Consider the following 21391-nt stretch of genomic DNA (forward strand, 5'->3'; position numbering starts at 1 on the left):
GGGTGGTAAATGCTGACTCGTAATACCCAGGAGCCCCCGGTACAGGGGGAAAATGTAATTTAAGAACATAAGCCTGAGATTAGGCTGGGTTTAAGGACTCCAAATACATGTGTGGTCTGACAGTAACCAGTTCTGCTACCCTGACGTGCAAACAGCTGGTTTGTGTCATGCGAAAGGCTTTTTATGATCTTGAAAGACTGGGGACTTAGTCCAACTAAGATATCTTTTCATTTAATTTATTTAGTTTTATTTTATGCATTTATCTATTTTGCAGACAACTGTTGCATCATTTTGAAGTTCTTCAAGAGTAAGATCAATGTTATGTTGACCAATCATTTCCATAGATAGACGGGCCTTTAAAGCATGGAAACATGAATTGAAACGGAGTTCTAATTCAACTTAATGGTGTTTTTTTAAAGATAACAGCAGAACATTTAGAACATTTATCAACTCGTTTCTTTGAATTTCTGGCCCTGTTTTTAAGCTGTGTTAGTTAATTTATCTAACCATTCTCTTCTTCACCTGTAATGATTTTATAATAAAATACCACCTAAGGGTCAGATGTGGCACGTGGATCACCTCTTCTTGGCTCAAAATGCCCACAAATGAAAAGAAGCACAAAATTAAAAACATGTGTATTTTGATGTGGATTACATTTATCTACATCGCTATTTATCTTGTTTACAGCAGAGGGCAATGTCTACAATTAAATTTACAAACATTTCTCTGCCAATGAGAAGCTAGTTATGTGGTGGTTTAAATTGAAAAAAAGTGGAAAAAATAAATTTGAAATGAATATTTAATAAATGATGGAAAAAGTCACAATATTAACTACATTTTGTCACAATCATAGGTAGAATAGCAACACATTTGATAAGCCAATGGTGTCATTACATTCAACAGTTTTTAGCCGAGCAGGCAAACTGACAAATGAGTAAAGTTTTTGATGTGAAACCTAGAAATAAAGCTCTGAAAATGTTTTCAAACTTAATTTTCATTTGGAATATTTAAGAAAGTAGCTAATATCCATAAATTACAACAGAGTTTTTTTTTACATGCTTTCACAAGCTTGAGAAAACATCTAAACTTTCAACTGACAGAAATTTATTTTCAGGATTCTATGAAGGATGTAGTTGGTGAACCAAATCCATGTTTTTAATGAGTTGTTCAATGTGCTGCTTTTCTACTTCAGCATGGTGCTATGGAATAGATATTGCCAACATTTGGCTTCAGGTGTCTAATATATCAGTCAGAGCATCAATCTCTTCCTGCCTTTCTCTTCGGCTCTCCGATAAAAAATTATGCAGTCATGACCAAAATCCTTTTTTGGTGTTTTGATTTCATATTCATATTCTGAATTTGTATGGTGGCTTTTGTACAATAATCACACAATGAACATATTAAACACTGGCTTTGTTTTTATGGAATAAAGCAACGTAACATTTGTGGTGCTTGAAAAAGTTTTAATAATAAAAATAAAGCCAAAATCTGAATGCCATGCTGCCATTAGTAGTAAAGATCACATATACTCTTCATCTTTATTTATGATACTTAATCAACAGTCAGCAAGATAGTCTACCAGACAATAATTTTATATCAAAATAACATCAACAGTTCAAAACAAATAATGATTTTACTGAATATGCCAGAAGATTTCAGTCTTTTTGTTCAGCAAAACAGTTTTGATGTGTTGTCTGTTAAAAACAGGGACAGAGTGAGAGCTCTTGTTTTTTCCTTCAAATTGTGCTTGGTTTGCTGGTCTTTAGGGAAAACTGCTGTTGATATACCTTACCCAAGTTCCTAAAAAGGTCATATGACTCCTTTCATTTATCCCCATTCGGAAGTCATGACATTTAAAAGTCTGACCGTCGTAAAATATGATTAAACATAGAAGGTTAAGTACAAATACAAGAGCAACATGAATTTATATAAATCAAATTAACTTCTGTCTATAGGTAATTACTATACACACTACTACTACTACTACTACTACTACTACTACTATACTATTTATTTATTTATTTATTAAGTTTATTTGTGTCAGGGACAATGTACAAAATGACATTAGTCTCAGAGATAAGAAAAGACTACTACTACTACTACTACTACTACTACTACTACTAATAATAATAATAATAATAATAATTATAATAAATATTATGATAATAATACAGTTAGTACAGTACAGTATCAGGTATCAGAAAATGCTGGTATATTTCACTGACATTTTGAAAGTAAATTTATGCTGGGACTAACCTTCAAAATAATTTCTCAGTCAGACAAAGTTTCTCCCCCCAAAAAGTCTCTAACAAGTTCCAAGACTGTGGCAAACATGTGACAATGATATAAAAATCTATAATACCCACTGACTAAAACACCATAAAATAAACAGTTTATCGGGGTCAGCAGTCCAGTCCCAAGTTAACCCTTTTATAACTGTAATTACATTCAGGCCGCCTGGATTTAATTTGATTTTATGGCTGTAAAATTGTCAAAGTTGTGCTCCTGCCCATTTTTTCCCAAAGATAACTTCAACTTTCAATATCTGGCAGTTATTCAATATTACTGTGTGTTCTGACTGTGTAATAACTGTTGAATCTGTACTGTCCGTCTGGTTGTAAAGTACATTTCTATCTCTTTTCTGGTCTCATTCACTCTTAATGCACTAAATTCGACCACTTTTACACTTTCTTTTCAGAGCAGGGTCTTAATCGGATTAATGTTGGAATAGTCCGATGATAAACCCAGCAGCGAGTCAGTTGAACAGCCAATCACTGCAGAGCTGGGAGGTTCCCCACCGGAACTCACGGAAGAGAAAGTTGGGAACTTTGAAGGAGAAGATAATAAAACAGGAGCTCTCACTCCGCTCCCGTTTTACCACATACAACAAGTACATCCTGTTTTAGTGAACAAACAGATTGGCATTTTCCGGCGTATTTAATTTCTTACTTCAGTTAAAGGCTTATTACATTTTAAATGTCACTTTAAATCGTAATACAAAAATTATAACGTTGTAGTAATCACCAATGACTGATTGATAGTTAAGTCTATTTAACCAAGATTAGAAATAGGTCTCATCTCTACTGCAACTGATCGCATCCCATCTAGGAGTATGATTATCAATCAATCACATTTTATTTATATAGCACCTTTCATCCAGGTACATGAAATACAAAGTGCTTAACATTTTGACTGAAAAATAAAAATAAAATAAAAACTGAGAGACCAATGCACATTGGCATACAATATAGTTAATTAAAATGAAATGATGATAAAAGTTCAAGAATTAAGGCTAAAAATAATCAGTCCACAACAATACAATATAACAATAATAAAAACATTACAAGAAATAGATAAATAAATAAAACAAATACCTCTAAAAAAATGTTAAACAGAATAAAACTATAAACCTTGATGCTACATAAATAAGATTAGATCTTTATTTACTGTTTTTATTTTTTATTTTATCATCCTCACTGATTTAGTTTTATGTGTGTTATCTTCAGAGGTGGGTAGTAACGAGTTACATTTACTCCGTTACATTTACTTGAGTAAGTTTTGGGAAATGTTGTACTTTTAGGAGTAGTTTTGAATCACTATACTTTTTACTTTTACTTGAGTAGATTTGTGAAGAAGAAACTGTTCCTCTTATTCCGCTACATTAGGCTACGTTGAGCTGATACTTTTCTTTTATCCCTTTTATCCGCATACGCGTCTCATGATATCACTCAGTCATTCTTTGGGACAAATGTTTGTTTTTGCATGTTTTGTCACATTTACACAGACTCAAACACACACAGAGTTTCTATGAGTTCATGTTTGTTCTAGTTCTGCTGGTTAAAAAAGAAAAGTACAAAGGCTTGAAATTTTGTGCTACTTGTGCTTAATTTCTTAAGTTATTATTTTATTTATTTTATTATTTATTAAAGTACTTGCTTTAAGATTATTTTAATTTAAGCTATTTTTTATTAATTTTAATTTATTGTATTATTTTATGGATTTAATTTGCCTGAAGATGATTATTTTGTACTTTTGTCTGTTTGAATGGTTGTGTTAAAAAAATAAATCAGACGTTACTCAACAGTTACTCAGTACTTGAGTAGTTTTTTCACCAAGTACTTTTTTACTTTTACTCAAGTAATTATTTGGATGACTACTTTTTACTTCTACTTGAGTCATATTATTCTGAAGTAACAGTACTTTTACTTGAGTACAATCTTTGGCTACTCTACCCAGCTCTGGTTATCCTTGGGCCTCTTTTGTGATATTCCTACATTTGCAGGGATTTTTTTAAATGTCAAAAGTAAAATATTGAAAATCATTTAAAATATATGTTATTGTGGTTGAAATGAATGATCACTACGACTATTTTTACTTGAGAAAACAAGTGTGTCCCTCATGAACAGTGCAGAGTGAGATGTCGTGGTGCAGAGAGGATCTGTGTTAGTGTACAGCTGCTGCGGGCCGGGCAGCAGGACACCCAACCGGGGAGCAGGTCCCACACCAGCCGCTGTCAGGCGGGGAGAAGCATGGATAAACCCCCGAACCCCCCGCTGTAGGGCGGAGCGGGCCGGCCCAAAGCCGCGGGACGGAGAGAGGAGCTCCAGAGACACCCAGACAGCGGAGGTGCTCCTTCCTCCGGTCCCTCCCTGGCGGTAGAAATGTGGCTGAAGCCGGAGGAAGTCCTGCTGAAGAACGCGCTGAAGCTCTGGGTGACGGACCGGAGCAACGACTTCTTCCTGCTGCAGAGGAGGAGAGGCCGCGGGGAGCCCAGCAGCAGGATCACAGGTACGGACCAGCCGGACACACCGGCACAAACACGGGGACTGGGGCAGGAACAAGCAGCAGTGTGCAGGGAGACGGGGCGGAGGAGCAGCTGCTGGGGACACAGGTAAACAGGGGGGCCTGATTTATGGTTCCGCGTAGCCTACGCCGTAGGCTCTGCGTTGGTGTAACGCGGAACCATAAATCAGCCTTAAGGAGTGATGATATTACTGGGACTGTTGGGTCAAAGTTCAGGGAAGAGTTTGGGGAACTAAAGCCCAGCTGGAAAAACCTTTGTTCCCCATGGCTGTGGTCTGTGTGCGTTACCATGGTAACGTGTTCTGATGGTCTGGTGCTTCAACATTAGGGGTGCAACGATATAATCTCACGATACGGTACGATACACGATGGCTGCGTCCGAAATTCCATACTTCCACCCTAATGAGTATGCAAAATGAGTATGCGAGATTTCTTAGTGCATTAGTACGTACTCAATAGTGTGCTCTATCCATACTCTTTCTGGAGAAATTTATTAGTGTGGATTGATGGACACTAGCCGAGCAGAAACTTCCCACAATGCAATGCAGCGGTGTTTGGTTGCTAAGTGATACGTATGTCACAAGTATAATATTAAGTCTAATAATATTATTATATTATATTAATATTATAATATTGGTATATAATAATATTATAATGTCATCTTGTTTCGGCCAGGATAAACGGAAAATAGCGGAGCGGTGCTGCTACTGCTGCTGTTACCATGGTAACAGCTGCTACTGCTGCTGTGACACGTCACTTCCTCCCAACGGCAGGAAGTGACGTGTGCGCTCTTAATAATACGTCCGAATTAATGCATACTACTGATATTTCCTCAAAAGTGTGCCGAATTTAAGTATACTTTTTATACTGTTTAGTATGGCATTTCGGACGCACCGACTAATCTCACGATACGGTACGATACACGTTATTGAGGTCACGATAACGATACAACATTATTACAGTATTTTTTTAACAACCTTGAATGAGGAACATATAACTGGAAAAAATTGTCTTTTATTTGAAAGACACAAAATACAAACTGTGCCCTGAGCTGGTTTCCAGATCCAGCTCTTCTCAGCCCTGCGGATCACGACTGATTAATTCTTTTATGAGACAAGATGAGATGAGATGCATTGAAATGACTTCAATAACCGCAATGAATCATCACACAAACGCAAAAAACCGCAAACAAAACTCTTCATACAGACAATTCAATTTGTATTTATATGGCATCTATTACAATACAAATTGTCTCTAGGTGCTTTCCAGAGACCCAGAACATGACCCCCGAGCAATTATTATGAAAAACAATGGCAAGGAAAACTCCCCTTTAGGAGGAAGAAACCTTGAGCAGGACCATGATCATAGGGGGGGACCCTCCTGCCGGAGGCCAGACTGGGCAGAGCAGGAAAAGAGAGAACAGACAGAGAGAATGAAGGAAAAAGAGAGAGGAGAGACACAGACACACTGTCAAAGGTACAAAAGAAAAGATATGAACTGTCTGTGAGCAGGAGAACGAAGAGTTCTATGTACATATTACTGATACATGGCTAGCTGGTGCACTACAGGGATGACTATATGAACAGATGTAGACAGCACACACTGAGGTGGTGCTCTTTTGTTGTGCACAAAAGAGCACAACAAACTACAAGAACAATGGAGAACAACGATGGTGATGAGATAATTCTGACTTATAACTGAAAAAGGAAAGAGAAGGAGGGGTGAGGTGCAGCGTTCAGTGGATCATGTCGGACTCCCCCTGCAGCGTAGCTCTACAGCAGCATATCTACCACAAAGCTCTGTTTGAGACCAGCTGCTCTAGTCAGACAGTGTCTCAAGAGTTCACCACTGCCTGCCTGAAATAGGCAACGATAAGAGTCTGGTTAAAACACATTAAAGAGGACATACTATACTCCCCTACCCCCATAAAAACTGCAGATTTACAAAGCCAAAGGTTCATACCATGACAAATATGGAGTAAATGAGCAAGACATGGGCCTTTTCTTGGTAAAGATAATGCAGTTACTTGAGCTTTGATTAATTTGGTTAGTTTTTTTTTGTCAAATGCATGGGATTCAAACTGTACACAAAATAAGCATTGTCCGACATTCTTTGTTTGCTCTTTATGATCTTTATGATCTTATTTGTCTCACATGTCTGTAAATGAACTCTCAGTCTTGTAACAGACATGCATTTAAAGTTGTGCAGCATTCACACGTTTGTAAACTGTGGTAAGTTCTTGCAGTACTTGAGGAGATGCTAATTACATTAACATGGCTTCTCTGTTGAGGGACTTTTCAATGAAAATTCCCCAAACTAATGTCAGCTGAATGTGCACGTTGTCTGAAAACTTGACCTCTCGCTGTAACTTCCTGTAGGAGGATAACAGGGATTGTTATGTGTGGGATTCTTTTACACGAGCTGCTGAGACTGGTCCGAGTCGTGCTCCAACAGTGTCTTGAGTCGTATTGTTTTACACTTCAGAACAGGATCTGCTGGCGTACTTGCTGATAAGTATGCAAAATTCTGACCAGGTGTTTGTCGCAGCTGCAGCCTGTTTGACTACCTCCCACCGCTGTGAATTACAGCAAAGCCTGTTTGTTGTTTCCTCTTCACTGTCTGTTCCTGTCTGTTCTTGTCCATAACAACTTGCTTTATTGTCACACAATAAGTCATCCTCGCAATCTGGTGAGTGATTCAAACGTGGCCCATAGGTCAAACCGTCTCTCTGACGTATGTTTGTTATGGAGAAACTGCCCCAGAGCTCTTCTCATAAAGCAGAATAGTTGGGACTTCCTTGCCAGCATGTAGTGTGTGTATGTTTGTTCCCACAGTTCCCATAGCGAGAGGGTCAAAGGGTCAAGCCTTGCTGTTCAACATTAACTAATTCAGTGATCTGCATGGACGTGGAGAGGAAAATGTGTTGCAGAGTTTTAGTTTTGTGGCTCAGATTGTGCTTAATTTTTCATAAAGGAAATGTATTTTGAGAAAACTGTGCTGACTGCGCTGCCACCAACTCAAAAAACAAATTCTGAAAGTCTGAAAACATCATCGAGTGTCATTCATATTTGTGGGATATTGTTGCATCACAGACCCAGATGGGGAATGAACTCTCCCCATCCTTATCTCGCCTATGATCTCAACCAATAACTTTGAATCCTGCCGTCTTTCTCTTTTGCTCTTCCTTTATTGGTTAGCTAGTAACAAATACTATATAAAAACCCAAATGGGACATTTGATCTCTTAATGCTGTGTCCGAGATTCCTTTTTCCTGATAAATACATCTGTGTTGATGCACTGGCAGCTGTTGTTTTTCACAAATGAACTTGTAAATGTTGTGCACATGAATAACAGCGTCTAACTTTAGCCACTTAAATCTTAAACGAAACACAGACGAAATGGAGAAATGCTGGAACAACCCATAAACTGTAATGGAGGAATGCCAACAGGAGTTTTTCTATTTTCTTTTTTATTAACTTTCCAGTTGTATATTTCTTTATTTCAGCATCACTATTTGTGTGACATAACTCACAACAATATTGTCTGAAAGGGGGACCACGACCAGATGGAAAATATGAAGAATACCAGCTGTTCAGATTTTTTTGCATTTAGAGCACAAAGCTGTACACAGAAACCCAAAAGAGGCACAGCCTGCAAAAGGAGACCATAAAACTGTCTGCTTTGAACAAAACTGTAAAGAAATAGCTGAACTGGGAGCTGTTGTACTGTTTTATTTTAGGGTTTTGACTACAGCATGCTAGACATTTAACTATGACCTCAAATAGTATCATTTTATGAAGACCCCCCCCCCCCAATATGTTTCCTTTAATATCTACAGCTATTCCGAAAAAAACAGAAACAGAAATTCAACGGGGTATCAAAGCTGTGAAAACAACCCAACCACGTCAGTGAGGACAAACTTTCCCCAGCATTTCTGAGAGAGGCTGGGTAACAGAACACCTGCAGCTGATCACTCTTTTCCCACGTTTGTCTTTGTCTATAAAGCTTACAGGTGTGAGAGCATATCTGTGTCTAGCAATGTTGTAAGCCTTGTAAAGTTGGGTTGCAGGTTTTTTTTTTAGTTCTCACGTAATAGAAACATTTGCATAGCAGAGTTGTAGTTAATTATGTCTTCCTTTTCTGAGAGGTTTACCAGAGCGAACCTTTTTTTTTTTTTGTTTGTGGTGACAGATGGATGGTTTTGTGTTTCCAGGCTGCCAGGTTTGCAGCTTCAGGCGGGTTGACGTTGACTCTTAAAGGAGCTGTATGTAAGACCAATAATAAAACGAATCATAAAATGACCCTGATATGTCAACAGACATTTAAAAATCATGTTCATTTCAAATACTTATGTCACTGACAACAGCACTCAAGCCAGGATATTCCAGTTTAAAAAGAGGAGTTGCAGCCCTCAACTGATGTTTATGTTGTAATTTTTTGTTTTGGCCTGAAGCTCCACCCTCCACCTATCTCCCAATCACCAAGTCAGTATTGTTTCTGAAGCTCCACCCTCCACCTATCTCCCAATCACCAAGTCAGTATTGTTTCTGAAGCTCCACCCTCCACCTATCTCCCAATCACCAAGTCAGTATTGTTTCTGAAGCTCCACCCTCCACCTATCTCCCAATCACCAAGTCAGTATTGTTTCTGAAGCTCCACCCTCCACCTATCTCCCAATCACCAAGTCAGTATTGTTTCGGCATCCGGGTTGCCAGCTCGGCTCTAATTATCGCAGCCATGGCAGCCTACGTTCCTGCTGCATTCTGCAGCCTACCTGGCAACCTCTGGTCGGGGGGAGGAGGGGGAGGGTACACGCCACAAAGTGACTGCAGTACCAGTTTTGGCCATTTCTTACAGACGGCTCCTTTTAAGAGGTGGTTTGCATTTGTCTGAGATCCAGATCAGCCTGCTGGAGAAGACCTTTCACTCCTCTACCTGCTGATGGTTCCCCCAACGTGGGTTATAACAGGAGGATTCATGTTGGAGGTATTTTAATAGACAGCCTATGACAATACCCCAAATTTAAACATAAATAAAATGGAAAGGCATACATTTCACTGCCAAGAACATAAATGTTGTAAGTGTGAGGAAAAACTTGCAGGGTTAGTTTTTTCTGTGGCACAGTGAGGCTGCATATTTTCTAGACTGACACAATACAAGTTTGTTAAAGGAGCATGAGGCTACTTTTAAGAAATAAGACTCTCTAGCGCCACCCTTCACCACGACGGCCGTCGGGGGTACTGCAGCCAACAGTGAAGCCGGCACGGGAGAACGGGGAGAACGTGCATGCAGCGTCATGTGACGTCACATCCGCAGGACAGCGCGGGAAATTCGGCCTCCGAATTGCAGCACATTTTGCAGCACACAGCCTGTTCAAGGCAACGGAGAGATACACTAGAGGGCTCATTCTTTTTGGTTTGGAACGCTTCACCTGACATTATTACTAGAAAACTTAAAACATATACAAATGTTTTCATAAATCCTCCCTCTATCCTGCCTCATGCTCCTTTAAGTAGTGATGCTTAATTCTAGATTTTTGATAGATACATCAGAGAAAAGCTTTAACCTTTAATGCCCCCCAAAAAAAATATTTAAAAATAAAATATTGAGATGTGACTGCTTCCATCTTATGTAGTCACAACTCTGAAATGCAGCGCTGTACTCGGCCGTGGTAATGCGGATGGATTTGGCCAACAGTGGAGCATTGTGCAGCCCAAAATGCTTTGACAGATTAAAGCTAGGCCACTGGGTAAAATTATCCACCATTATTTCCTCAGTCCCTGCACATGGTACACCACTGAGACGTTAGTACAAGCACCGACTTGCTGTTTCAAATAAAGGAGCTAAATTCAGTTGACATCACTGTAACTCTTAAGCACTGACTGACTTGTTTAACACTAAAAGGAGCTACAGTTAAACCCTGAAGCAGCCAACAGCCGGCCTCCAGAAGAGGTGTGCTGTGTGTCCTACATGTATCATTATGATGCACTACTTGCATAACTGGTTAAGGACTATATTATTCAAAAATGAAACGCCTACATTTTTTGATAATCACATTGCTAGTCCAAGTGTAAAAAGTAAATGGCTGGTGCACAAACGTTTCTAATCATTCTTCCTAATAATCCTAACTGAGGGACTCAACAAATACTTTCACTTGTAAAAATAAAGGAATAAAAGCAAACATCCAATTAAGCGTTGCCACGGCAGTAGTAATTGAAACACCATGATGGTTAAATGGTTTAGATTCCCAGAGCTTCAGCAGCTGTTCAGGACCCAGGTAGTCGTGGTCTCTTACTGGTCGTCTGGCAATTAAAAGGTACAAAATCTTTTTAGTCTTTTGAACTTCATCTGTGTTTAGGGGGCAATTTTAATTCCCTGAACATCTGCAGGGCTGATTGCAGCTGCAGAAATTGATGGCAAGCTTGATTTAAACAGATTTCCCACAGCTTGATTTCAGCATTAAACTGAATCATTGACCATTTTAACTGCCAATTGAAGAGGAAAATGTTTCTGAACATGTTGAGTTCCTCCTGTTTCAATGATGTTGGGTTTCTTCAGTATTTCGGTGCATTTAAATGCCTTATTTTTTTCTTTTTTTGTTTTCGCTCATCTTTGTGGCTTTGCTTTGTGCTGCTGGTGTGTTATGTTTTGTTTTTTGATGTTGGTGAGATATAGTGTGACTGATACAGCTCCTCTATATACAGCAAAACAAGAAAAGCACGTCTTTCAAGTCTAATGTTTTACGTGTCAGGAGACAATTACAAAAATCAGCTGGTTCTCAACAGGTTTCACATTTAGGTCAATACAACCTCAGATGACACACCCTGATAAAGTTTATTTAACAAAAACAAAGCAAAAAAGCAGAAGCGTTGTGTGAAAACACCCAGTTAACCCCATGAGTAAAAGCTTGTAAAACCACTTCAGCAGAGGGAACTTGAAGAAGTAATTTTCTGTGTGACGTGATCCACTTCTCACATCGTTGGGGAAGATTTTTGGCTCCTTTACAACATTGCTTCAATACATTGACCTTTGTGGGGATTCATTTATGAACAGTTTGCAGCTCCACACAGTAATTGACTTGAGAACTTGGACGGAACTTTTGCAACAACTTTTCTTTCTTTTTCAGTTAGTGATTCAGTTGTACATTTGCTATTGTATTTATATAAGCATTCCAGTTACATGACCTGTTTTCAGTCAGGCTGTAGTCATTGGATGGATGTCGTCATGTTTGTCCCCAATAAAGGAGTTCATAATCAACAGTGTATGGTTTTTGATGGGTGGGTGGGATGGGCGGTCCAGGGATGATGCTCTTTGTTGTCGACCACTTCTCTGGAGTGTACAGTTGTCTTGGATATCCTCCATTTGTTCAACCTGGGATCCCTTTGTTTACTTGTAATAGGTGTGTGAAAATCGTGGCATGATTTAAGTCATATTTATCCAGAAATCCATAAAACTCTACAGGGCTTGCAAGTTTGCATGCTTTTATTATGACCTGTGGCATCCACAATGATGTCAAACAAACATTATACACATATTTTCACCCCCTTCCAAACCCACGCCTCAGACCTAAGCAGCTCAGGTGGTAGAGCGGGTCGTCCATTGATCCGAAGGTCGGCGGTTCGAATCCCGCTCTGTCCCAGTTTGCTGTCGTAGTGTCCTTGGGCAAGACACCTTACCCACCTTGCCCCGTGTGAATGTGTATGAATGTGTATGAATGTTGGTGGTGGTCGGAGGGGCCGTTAGGCGCGATATGGCAGCCACGCTTCCGTCAGTCTGCCCCAGGGCAGCTGTGGCTACAAATGTAGCTACCACCACCAGAGAGAATGTGTATGAATGAATAATGATTTCTGTAAAGCGCTCTGGGTGCCTAGAAGGGCGCTATATAAATCCAAGTCATTACTATTATTATTATTCGATGAAAACCATTAATATTTAGTAATAAAGAAAACCGAAAAAAAATATAATACAACAATAAAAAACAAAAAACAAACAAAAAAAAGGACAAAATAAAACAAAGGCAAAACATAATATCAAAAACTGGACAAGGATAGCTGCAACAAGGTAGTCTATATCAATTTTAAATACATCTTTCAAGTTCGGCTTTAATTTGATCTGCTGCCATATACCAAATTAAAATATTTTGTTGTTTTGCATTATGGATTCAGGCTGTAGATATTTCCAGATAGATAATATCAAGAAAAGTCAAATACCAATGGGAGATATTAAGCATGTGTGGTGGTTTCCATCTTACTGCAATTATCTTTTTTGCTGCTGTTAGGCCAGCAAGCAAAATTCATTTTTGACATCTTGAAACATTAATTGTGGATAAATTATTTAAAATAAGTGTTTGAGGGTTTACTGGAAAATTCTGTACTGTTATCGAGGATAATGCAGTTGCAACCTGTTGCCAGAGGTTTGCAACAGGTTGGCATTCCCAGACCATAATCATGAAGGTTCCTGGTTTATTCTGAGAGCAGAATGTACATAAAGGGCTAACCAGGATCTTCATATGGTAAAGCTTGCAAGGTGTTAAGTTCTATGTACAAATTGATAATGAAGAAGCTGATGATCTGGGTTTCTGGAAGATTAATTTATATTAGTCCATACATCATTCCAGTTGAAATTTGGATCCCAGTCAGGTATATCCCTACTCCATATTGCATCTAGGGCTAAACAGAACAGCCAACAGAAATATTATCGCTGTGAGCTTTGTATTTAGTATTCCTTTACACACAAATATTCCTTTTCTCTTGTTTTTGTAGGTCTCCTGGTGGGGGCGCTAGACACGGTGCTGGACTCCAATGCCAGGGTTACACCCTTCCGAATCCTCCTGCAGGTTCCTGGCTCTCAGATCAGCTGGGTCATTGCTAGCGGTGAGCTGAAGCCCTCATATGTATATGTGTGTAATGTGTGTGTATATATATACTGTATATATATTCACACACACATATACATAAAAAATCTGGTATCATGGATGTTGCTTTCATGATCTAAGGCCTTGGTTACGTTGAATATGTTTTACCTCAGATGTTGGCCTTCCCTGTTTTATTTCTTTCTTTATTTTTGTATTCATGGTCACCAGGAGCCGTCATCGAGGAGGTGAACAAGCATTGGGATTGGCTGGTCCACAACCTGCTTCACTCTCTTTCAGTGTTTGAGAACAAGGATGATGCTGCCAGCTTTGTCAGAGGAAAAGTCAAGGTGTGAAACATCCTAGTGCAAGCCTTAACTTACTTTTTAGAATAAGCCTAATTTTTGATGTAAATAAAAAGCTAAACGTTCCTGCTTTGTTGCCTGCAGTGATGAAGTTAGGTTGTGTCATGTGCAGGGCCTCATTGCAGAGGAGGTCCGCGGCCGCCAGGCCGCCCAGGAAGAAGATCCGGAGAAGTTCAGGGAGGCGCTCCGGAAGTTTGAGCTTCACTTCGGCCTCCCCTCGTCAGAGAAACTGGTAACATACTACTCGTGCTGCTGCTGGAAAGGCCGGGTGCCTCGGCAGGGATTCCTCTACCTCAGCATCAACCACATGGCCTTCTACTCCTTCCTGCTGGGGAAGGAAGGTCGGTACAGCCAAACAAGAGCTGCTTATTTTCATGCCAAAAAACAGTTAAGGGTTTTATCTTCAGAATTTATGAATGTATTATATCAACATTTCCCAACCAATCTCTGTTTTATTGTTATTGGAGAATCTTTTGATGCATGTTGTCAAATTTTAATGGCATTATAAAAGGCTTTCATAAATTTGTGTGTAGTTCACATTTTAGCAGTTTCTCTGGTTGGAGTCAATTTTGGGAACTCAGATGTTTTATATTCATTGTTTTTTTTTGTTTTTTTTTCCTCCAGTCAAGTTTGTGATTCCTTGGGCTGAGGTTACGGGGTTGGAGCGGGTTTCCACCGCTCTAATGACAGAGGCTATTCGGATAAGCACACGACAGCGGCAGAGGGAGTTCTCCATGTTCCTGAACCTGGACGAGGCTTTTGGGGTGATATGTCAGCTGGCTGACATCGCCCTCAGGCGGCTGCTGGACAGCGAAGGCCTGGAGCTGGACCGGGTTCTGCAGCAGCCGGCACGCATCACCAAGAGGTGGGGCCTGCTTCTCTTATCTTCTTCCATCTTAAGCTGACGGTATCATCACATTTCAGTTTAAAACCCACACACCTGTCTATTTTGCTGAAACAATTTTGAAGAGGGACACTGCAAAAACTCAAAATCTTAAAGGAGCATGAGGCAGGATTGAGGCAGGATTTATGAAAAAAATGTGTATACGTTTTAAGTTTTCTAGTAATAATGTAAGATGAAGCGTTCCAAACCAAAAAGAATGAGCCCTCTAGTGTATCTCTCCGTTGCCTTGAACAGGCTGTGTGCTGCAAAATGTGCTGCAATGGTGACCGGAATTTCCCTCGCTGTCCTGCGGATGTGACGTCACATGACACTGCATGCGTGTTCTCCCCGTTCTCCCGTGCCGGCTTCGCTGTTGGCTGCAGTACCCCCGACTGCCGTCATTGCGAAGGGTGGCGCTAATGAGTCTCATTTCTTAAAAGGCTCCTCATGCTCCTTTAACAAGAATATTTGTCTTATTTCTAGTTAAAATGTCTCATTTTTAGTAAAAGAAAATCTCATTACACTTAAAACAAGACTCATCACTGGAAAAAATAACAATTTTCATCTGTTTCAAGTAGATTTTCACTTAAAATAAGTAGAAAAATCTGTCAGTGGAACAAGATTTTTTTGCTTGTAATGAGAAGATAAATCTTGTCCCACTGGCAGATTTTTCTACTTATTTCTAGGGAAAATGTACTTGAAACCAGGTGAAAATTGCCAAATAAGTTATTTTTCTGGTAATGACTCTTGTTTTTGACTAAAAATGAGACATTTTAACTAGAAATAAGACAAATATTCCTGGTAAGATTTTGAGTTTTTGCAGTGGACACATACACTACCTATTGACTTACAATGTGAAGGTGTGTCCAAACCTTTGACTGGTTTATTTACAGTGGGGTAAAAAAGTATTTCAGACAGGTAATTCACTAGGTCCCCCGTGTGGTTCTGGGATCTTTACTCACCGTTCTTGTGATCATTTTACCTCACGGGGTGAGATCTTGTGTGGAGCCCCAGATGGAGGGAGATTATCAGTGGTCTTTTCTAATAATTGCTCCCACAGTTGATTTCTTCATACCAGCTGCTTACCTGTTGCAGATTCAGTCTTCCCAGCTGGTGCAGGTCTACAACTCTGTTTCTCACACGTCCTTTGACAGCTCTTTGGTCTTGGCCATAGTGGAGTTTGGAATGTGACTGTTTGAGGTTGTAGACAGGTGTCTTTTATACTGATAACCAGTTAAAACAGGTGCCATTAATACAGGTAACGAGTGGAGGACATAGAAGCCTCTTAAAGAAGAAGTTACTGGTCTGTGAAAGCCAGAAATATTGCTTCTTTGTTGGTGACCAAATACTTATTTTACTGAGGAATTTACCAATGAATTCAGTAAAAATCCTCCAATGTGATTTCCTTGATTACTACCCCCCCCATTCTGTCTCTCATACGTAGTTGAAGTTACCTATGCGGAAATTACAGGCCTCTCTCATCTTTTTAAGTTGCACAATTGGTGGCTGACTAAATACTTTTTTGCCCCACTGTACATGTGAAGTGGAAGCAACACGCCACAGTACACAGAACAATTAGTTCAATTTGTAACCCCCTTTTTCTGAAAAAGTTTTGATCCTATGTAAAATGTATTTCAAAAAGATTAAATTCAATTTTAGAATAAAGAAATAAAACAATGAAATAGTATAAAGACAAAATATTGAGTGTCAAAAAAGAGGAGCTTTTAATATATTTTTGCGAAAAAAAAGTATATTATAAGTATTATTCTATATTATAAAGTTGAACCAGTTGTCGTCAAAACTGCAGCAGTTCATCTCTTCATCCCCCAACGCTTAGAGCTTAGAGTTTAGAGCGCGCTGTTAGAGGATGCTTGTGGAAATGGTGAAACACAGTGGTAAACCAACCCCTCTGTACTTATTTTGAAACCTTTTACAGGCAACAAATTCAAAAAAAAATTATTTTCATTTTTCAGAAGAGTTTGACTTTTGTTTGAATTGTTGTTCAGGAATCATTTTGAGATAAACATGTAGTTATTTTTTTTCACTAAAACATTTGAGTAATTCTGTTAACAACAGACAACTTTGGTCTCACATGCAAACAAATTAATGGAAACTGAAAAAAGGAAGAAGACAAAACTGTCAGCACAGAGAGACCACAGGAGTCCAGAATAGATGGGGAAATAGACGGGTTTTTCAAGAAAAAGGAGTTAAGTTTTTTACTGCTCTAACAAACACAGATAAAGAAATAGGGTTCAATCCGTTTTTGTTTCTTTAAATCTCTATTATTAATTTATTTATCAGCGGCAGTTTCTTCCTTTTTAAAAAAATAATACATATCAATCAGACAAACAGCTATTATTGGACTGTTAGAGACCAGTTTTATTGTTTCTACCATTTACTTCGCAAAGAAGTCTCTCTTAAAGAAGTCTCTCTTAAAGCAGGCCCTTTAGCAGTGCCGTTGACAGCCGTGTCCACTCGTACAGGACGTACCAAAACAACTGCAGTGGGGCCGGGTTAGGTTTTATCCAACAAGTCGTGTATGAATGTGAGAACGGTCGCTGTTCAAAACAACCAAGATAGCTGCAGAACTGCTGATAAAACCTCAGATCAACCAGATTATCTGCAAAGCCAACAAATATATTTAAAGGGGACCTATTATGAAAAACAGGTTTTTTCTTGCTTTAACATAAACTGGTCTCCCCTCAGCCTGCCAACTCAGAGAAGGAGGAAAGCAACCAAATTCTGCAGTGTCTGTACAGCCGCCCGGATGATCCATCCAGTGTCATGTGGCTTCTACGAGCCGTTCAAAATCTTCTCCTGTCGTGATGTCACGACAGGAGCGATGCGTGAAACCACGGCCACAACTAACTCCACCGGCCGGAGCTTCCGCCATTTTTTTCGTAGCGGTGTATCGCATCATTCAGGCAGCCAATCAGCACAGAGCTCATTATCATAGCCCCGCCCACTCAGAATCCTGCATAGATAATGAGGTTAGAAACGGGAAAAATAAAGACATGGCTTAGAGACTGAATTTCTCATTTATTTAGCAAAAACAATCAAAAGCTTGTTTTTAAGACATTCAAGGCCTGTTTAAAATAGGGATTAGATGCCATAATAGGTCCCCTTTAATTGACGTTCCTATTTCACAGCATGCCATTTAAAAATTATTTTTTTTTAATTATGTGGTTATCACTACCTCTGTTTGCTTCATTTCTGTGATTGGTTGTATCTGAACCAGTGCGCAAACATCCATATGAGTATGAAACTTAAACATATACGATAGACAACACTGCCAATCCCCTTAACAACGCACTGATTAAACAACAAACTTCTATGGCGGCTCCACTCCTGCCCAAAGCTATATCTATAATGACTCTTTAAAGTGACTAGATTCCTCTCTGACAAAGTTAATGCGATATTTAAATTAACTTCTGGGGTTAATAAAGTATGCTGGATTGAACTGAATGTATCATACGTCTTCTTCAGATCGTCTTATTTCTTGCATTTGTCTTTCTCGCCTGTGTGAGTTTAAAGGCTGACCGTTCAGTTTTATTGCTCAGTTTTTCTTTTGTATGATCTCTCCTGAAGATTGACCTGTGTGTTATGTCGGATCCTCGAGGTGGTGGAGGGAAGACATCCTTTAATGAGGATAATAAGAACACTTGAGTCACAGTTTAGAGGAAATTGATGTTAAAAATTGATTTAATCTCCTTGGGCACAAACACGATTTTGGCTTCCAGCTCATGACAGCTTGGAGAAAAAAACCCCGGGCTAAATGTGCCTTGTATCCATGCACATGTACACGTCAAGCTTTTGCTCTCTCCTCCCAGCTCTTGTTTGCCAGCATGGAAAAATCATCCGGTTTTCTTTAAATAAAGCTTCATTAGAATTGTTGGTGTTTTTCCTTTTACAGGTCCTCAGACTGTTGATCAGGTTAGATCTTCAGCAGCCTCTGCTCCTCTGCAGAACCTAAAATGCAAGAGGGGATTCCAGCAAAGAAATCCTCTGTTTTACTAAGATTTAAGTCAATTTTTTTTTGCAACATCTTTATAAAAGATGAATTTGTTGTTTGGTCAAAGGCTGGTACATGTGAGCGAACCACATGTCGGTTTGTCTACTGAGCCTCACGCCAGATGGACATGCTTATAAATGAAAACGTATTAATGCTCAAGACAAGAAAGGCCTGTTTGAAAAAATGAATAATATATATATAAATAAGTTACGATAATGATAGACTGTAGAATCATGGTTTGATAAGCACAAGGCTGGGACCTAGTTGAGGTTGGTCTGTCACTCTTGTCTTGGTCTTTAGAGATGAAAATAACAGAGCGACTGTTAACAACCAGTACCATTCTAACATTTTTTTTTAAAGCTGAAGATTATCAGGTACAAAAACATGCAAAAAAGAATCCACTTTCTTGGTGCATTTGCTATTGATTTATTTGCATCCCGGGTTTAATTTCCGATTGGACTCGGCTGCTTCATGTGTCTTTTGTGATTGAAATTACCAGCAACTCTTGAACTGTAATTACAACACGAGTATCTGCAGAAATAAATGCTACTAGCATAGACGGCGCTATTAAGAGGCTAGGAGAAGCTTAGTTTCCCCAAAGTTGTCACACATTGTGGAGAGCTCTGGTGCTTTTGAAAGCTGCTTCTTCAAGTTCAAGTTTGACTTCCTTTGCCCGTCTTCTCCCCAGGGTCCTGGAGGAACAGGCATTAAGAGACTACGTCCTGGCTCTGTTCCGACTCCCTCGCACAGAGAAACTCTACGAGGTGGCCTCGTGTGCAGTGTGGACGCCGCACGCCCGCTGCCACACAGCCGGGACCCTCTACACCACCGACAATTATCTGTGTTTCTCCAGCCGAGACGAAGGAAGCTGCAGTCTGCTCGTACCCCTGTCAGAGGTACGCCATCTGTCCTCATCACACTGTCACCGAGGGCCACAACGCAGTCATTGAAAACTATACCAGGTTGATGGGAACCACTGCTGTTACCTGTGAATGATTAAAACATGAATATGTCAATAAACTGCTAACCTTGAGAGGACAGGACTTTAGTGGACTGAAAAAACACATTCTTCCCAAATCAGGAAGTTTACAAGACAAGAGGGATTATTATCCTACCTTTAACAACGGGTGCTGTATTCAAGGGGGTTTTTCATCACCCTCACATCACATTTCAAATGAGCTCAGAAGAAGCCGATAGGACATTGACCACACTAAACTCAGCTGTAATGAACGTGAAGTGGTGTGGTTTCACTGTTTATCAGAAGCACTGTGAAGCGCTAAGGGCTCAAAAGCATGAGTGCACTGGTGCATCATGTTGTCACATAATTGGTGTGTGAGTGAAGTGGATAAGCATTCGGGCTCAGGTTCTTCCTGAAGTCCCTCTGGAACTGACTTTACATGAACACCTGCATTTCTGTGTCCCAGCTGATTTTAAGTCAAGTTCCTGTGTTTACTATCAGTTGTTGTGTACTTTTAGAGAATATGTTCAGCTGTGTTTAGTCTTGCCCTGCTATTTAACCTTAATAACTATTAGAAGTGTTTTTGACATCTATCAAAGAATGTTATCTATCTGCACTGAAGATAATTTATTTGTTACATAATTCGATTGCAGCTTCTTTGCTTCACAAAAACAGTGGGTTTAGCTTAGGTAAAGCACATGATTAAATAAAAATGGTTCCCCATAATTAAATCTTGTGGCTTTTAACTTGTCTATACCTTGTAGATGAGTTGGAAGTGAAAATGCTTTATCCTTGGTACATGTGTTTCAGTTCATTATGAACAGCAGAGCTTATCAGCAGGCTGTTCATTAGCCATGTGTGGAGTCTATATTTTATATATATATATATATATATATATATATATATATATATATATATATATATATATATATATATATATATATATATATATATATATATGTGTATGTATGTATATATATATATTTTTTTTCAATGTCCAGTGTGCCCTAAGCTTTCATTTCTCCCGCTTTCTGTTAAAGTTGTCACCAGAGGAAGCTAATCATTTCCACCCACACACTCAGTTCCTGCGAAGTAATGATTACTACTTTATATTGCTCTGTAACTCATTCTCTTTAACCTCCGCTGTTTGTTTTATGACTTCACACTTTCTGTGGCGCTATTGTTAGTGAGTCAAGAAGAGGAGATGTTTGCGACAGATGGTGCTTGAGTAGGTTTTGGATAAAATGCTCTCTTTTTCCTTTTTTGTACTGATTTAGAAAAATGCACAAAGTTTATTTCAAATTTCAGATCAATTTTATGTAAACGCATGTCATTGGAAAAATTGTCAATTTCTGACACAATGGGATAATATAATAAAATAAATGATTAATTTAGTCACACCTGCTTGACTTGAGTAGTACACGTCGGGCTGTTATGCATCTTCTCATTTCTGAATTAAAATGCAGATTTTTTAAAATAACTTTAACATGAATTATTAGATTAATAGTATTTGAGCTGA

The 21391-nt window shown here is 39.2% G+C and overlaps 1 protein-coding gene across 3 annotated transcripts in view; it reads left to right on the forward strand.

Moving 5' to 3' along the window:
- Window positions 1–4447: 4447 nt before the first annotated feature.
- LOC133445733 (TBC1 domain family member 8) overlaps window positions 4448–21391 on the forward strand; it is a 30281-nt gene continuing 13337 nt past the window's right edge. For 2 of the 3 annotated variants that reach the window (XM_061723120.1, XM_061723121.1), the window contains exons 1-6: window positions 4448–4788; window positions 13566–13676; window positions 13886–14004; window positions 14132–14360; window positions 14644–14884; window positions 19603–19810. In XM_061723120.1, the coding sequence (XP_061579104.1) occupies window positions 4662–4788; window positions 13566–13676; window positions 13886–14004; window positions 14132–14360; window positions 14644–14884; window positions 19603–19810 (1035 nt within the window). In that variant the 5' untranslated portion in view covers window positions 4448–4661. Of the gene's footprint in view, window positions 4789–13565; window positions 13677–13885; window positions 14005–14131; window positions 14407–14643; window positions 14885–19602; window positions 19811–21391 lie in introns of those variants that run through there. The other variant, XM_061723122.1, reaches the window with a different exon arrangement.

This window comes from Cololabis saira, chromosome 6 (assembly GCF_033807715.1).
Source record: "Cololabis saira isolate AMF1-May2022 chromosome 6, fColSai1.1, whole genome shotgun sequence".
Classification (NCBI taxonomy): domain Eukaryota; kingdom Metazoa; phylum Chordata; class Actinopteri; order Beloniformes; family Belonidae; genus Cololabis; species Cololabis saira.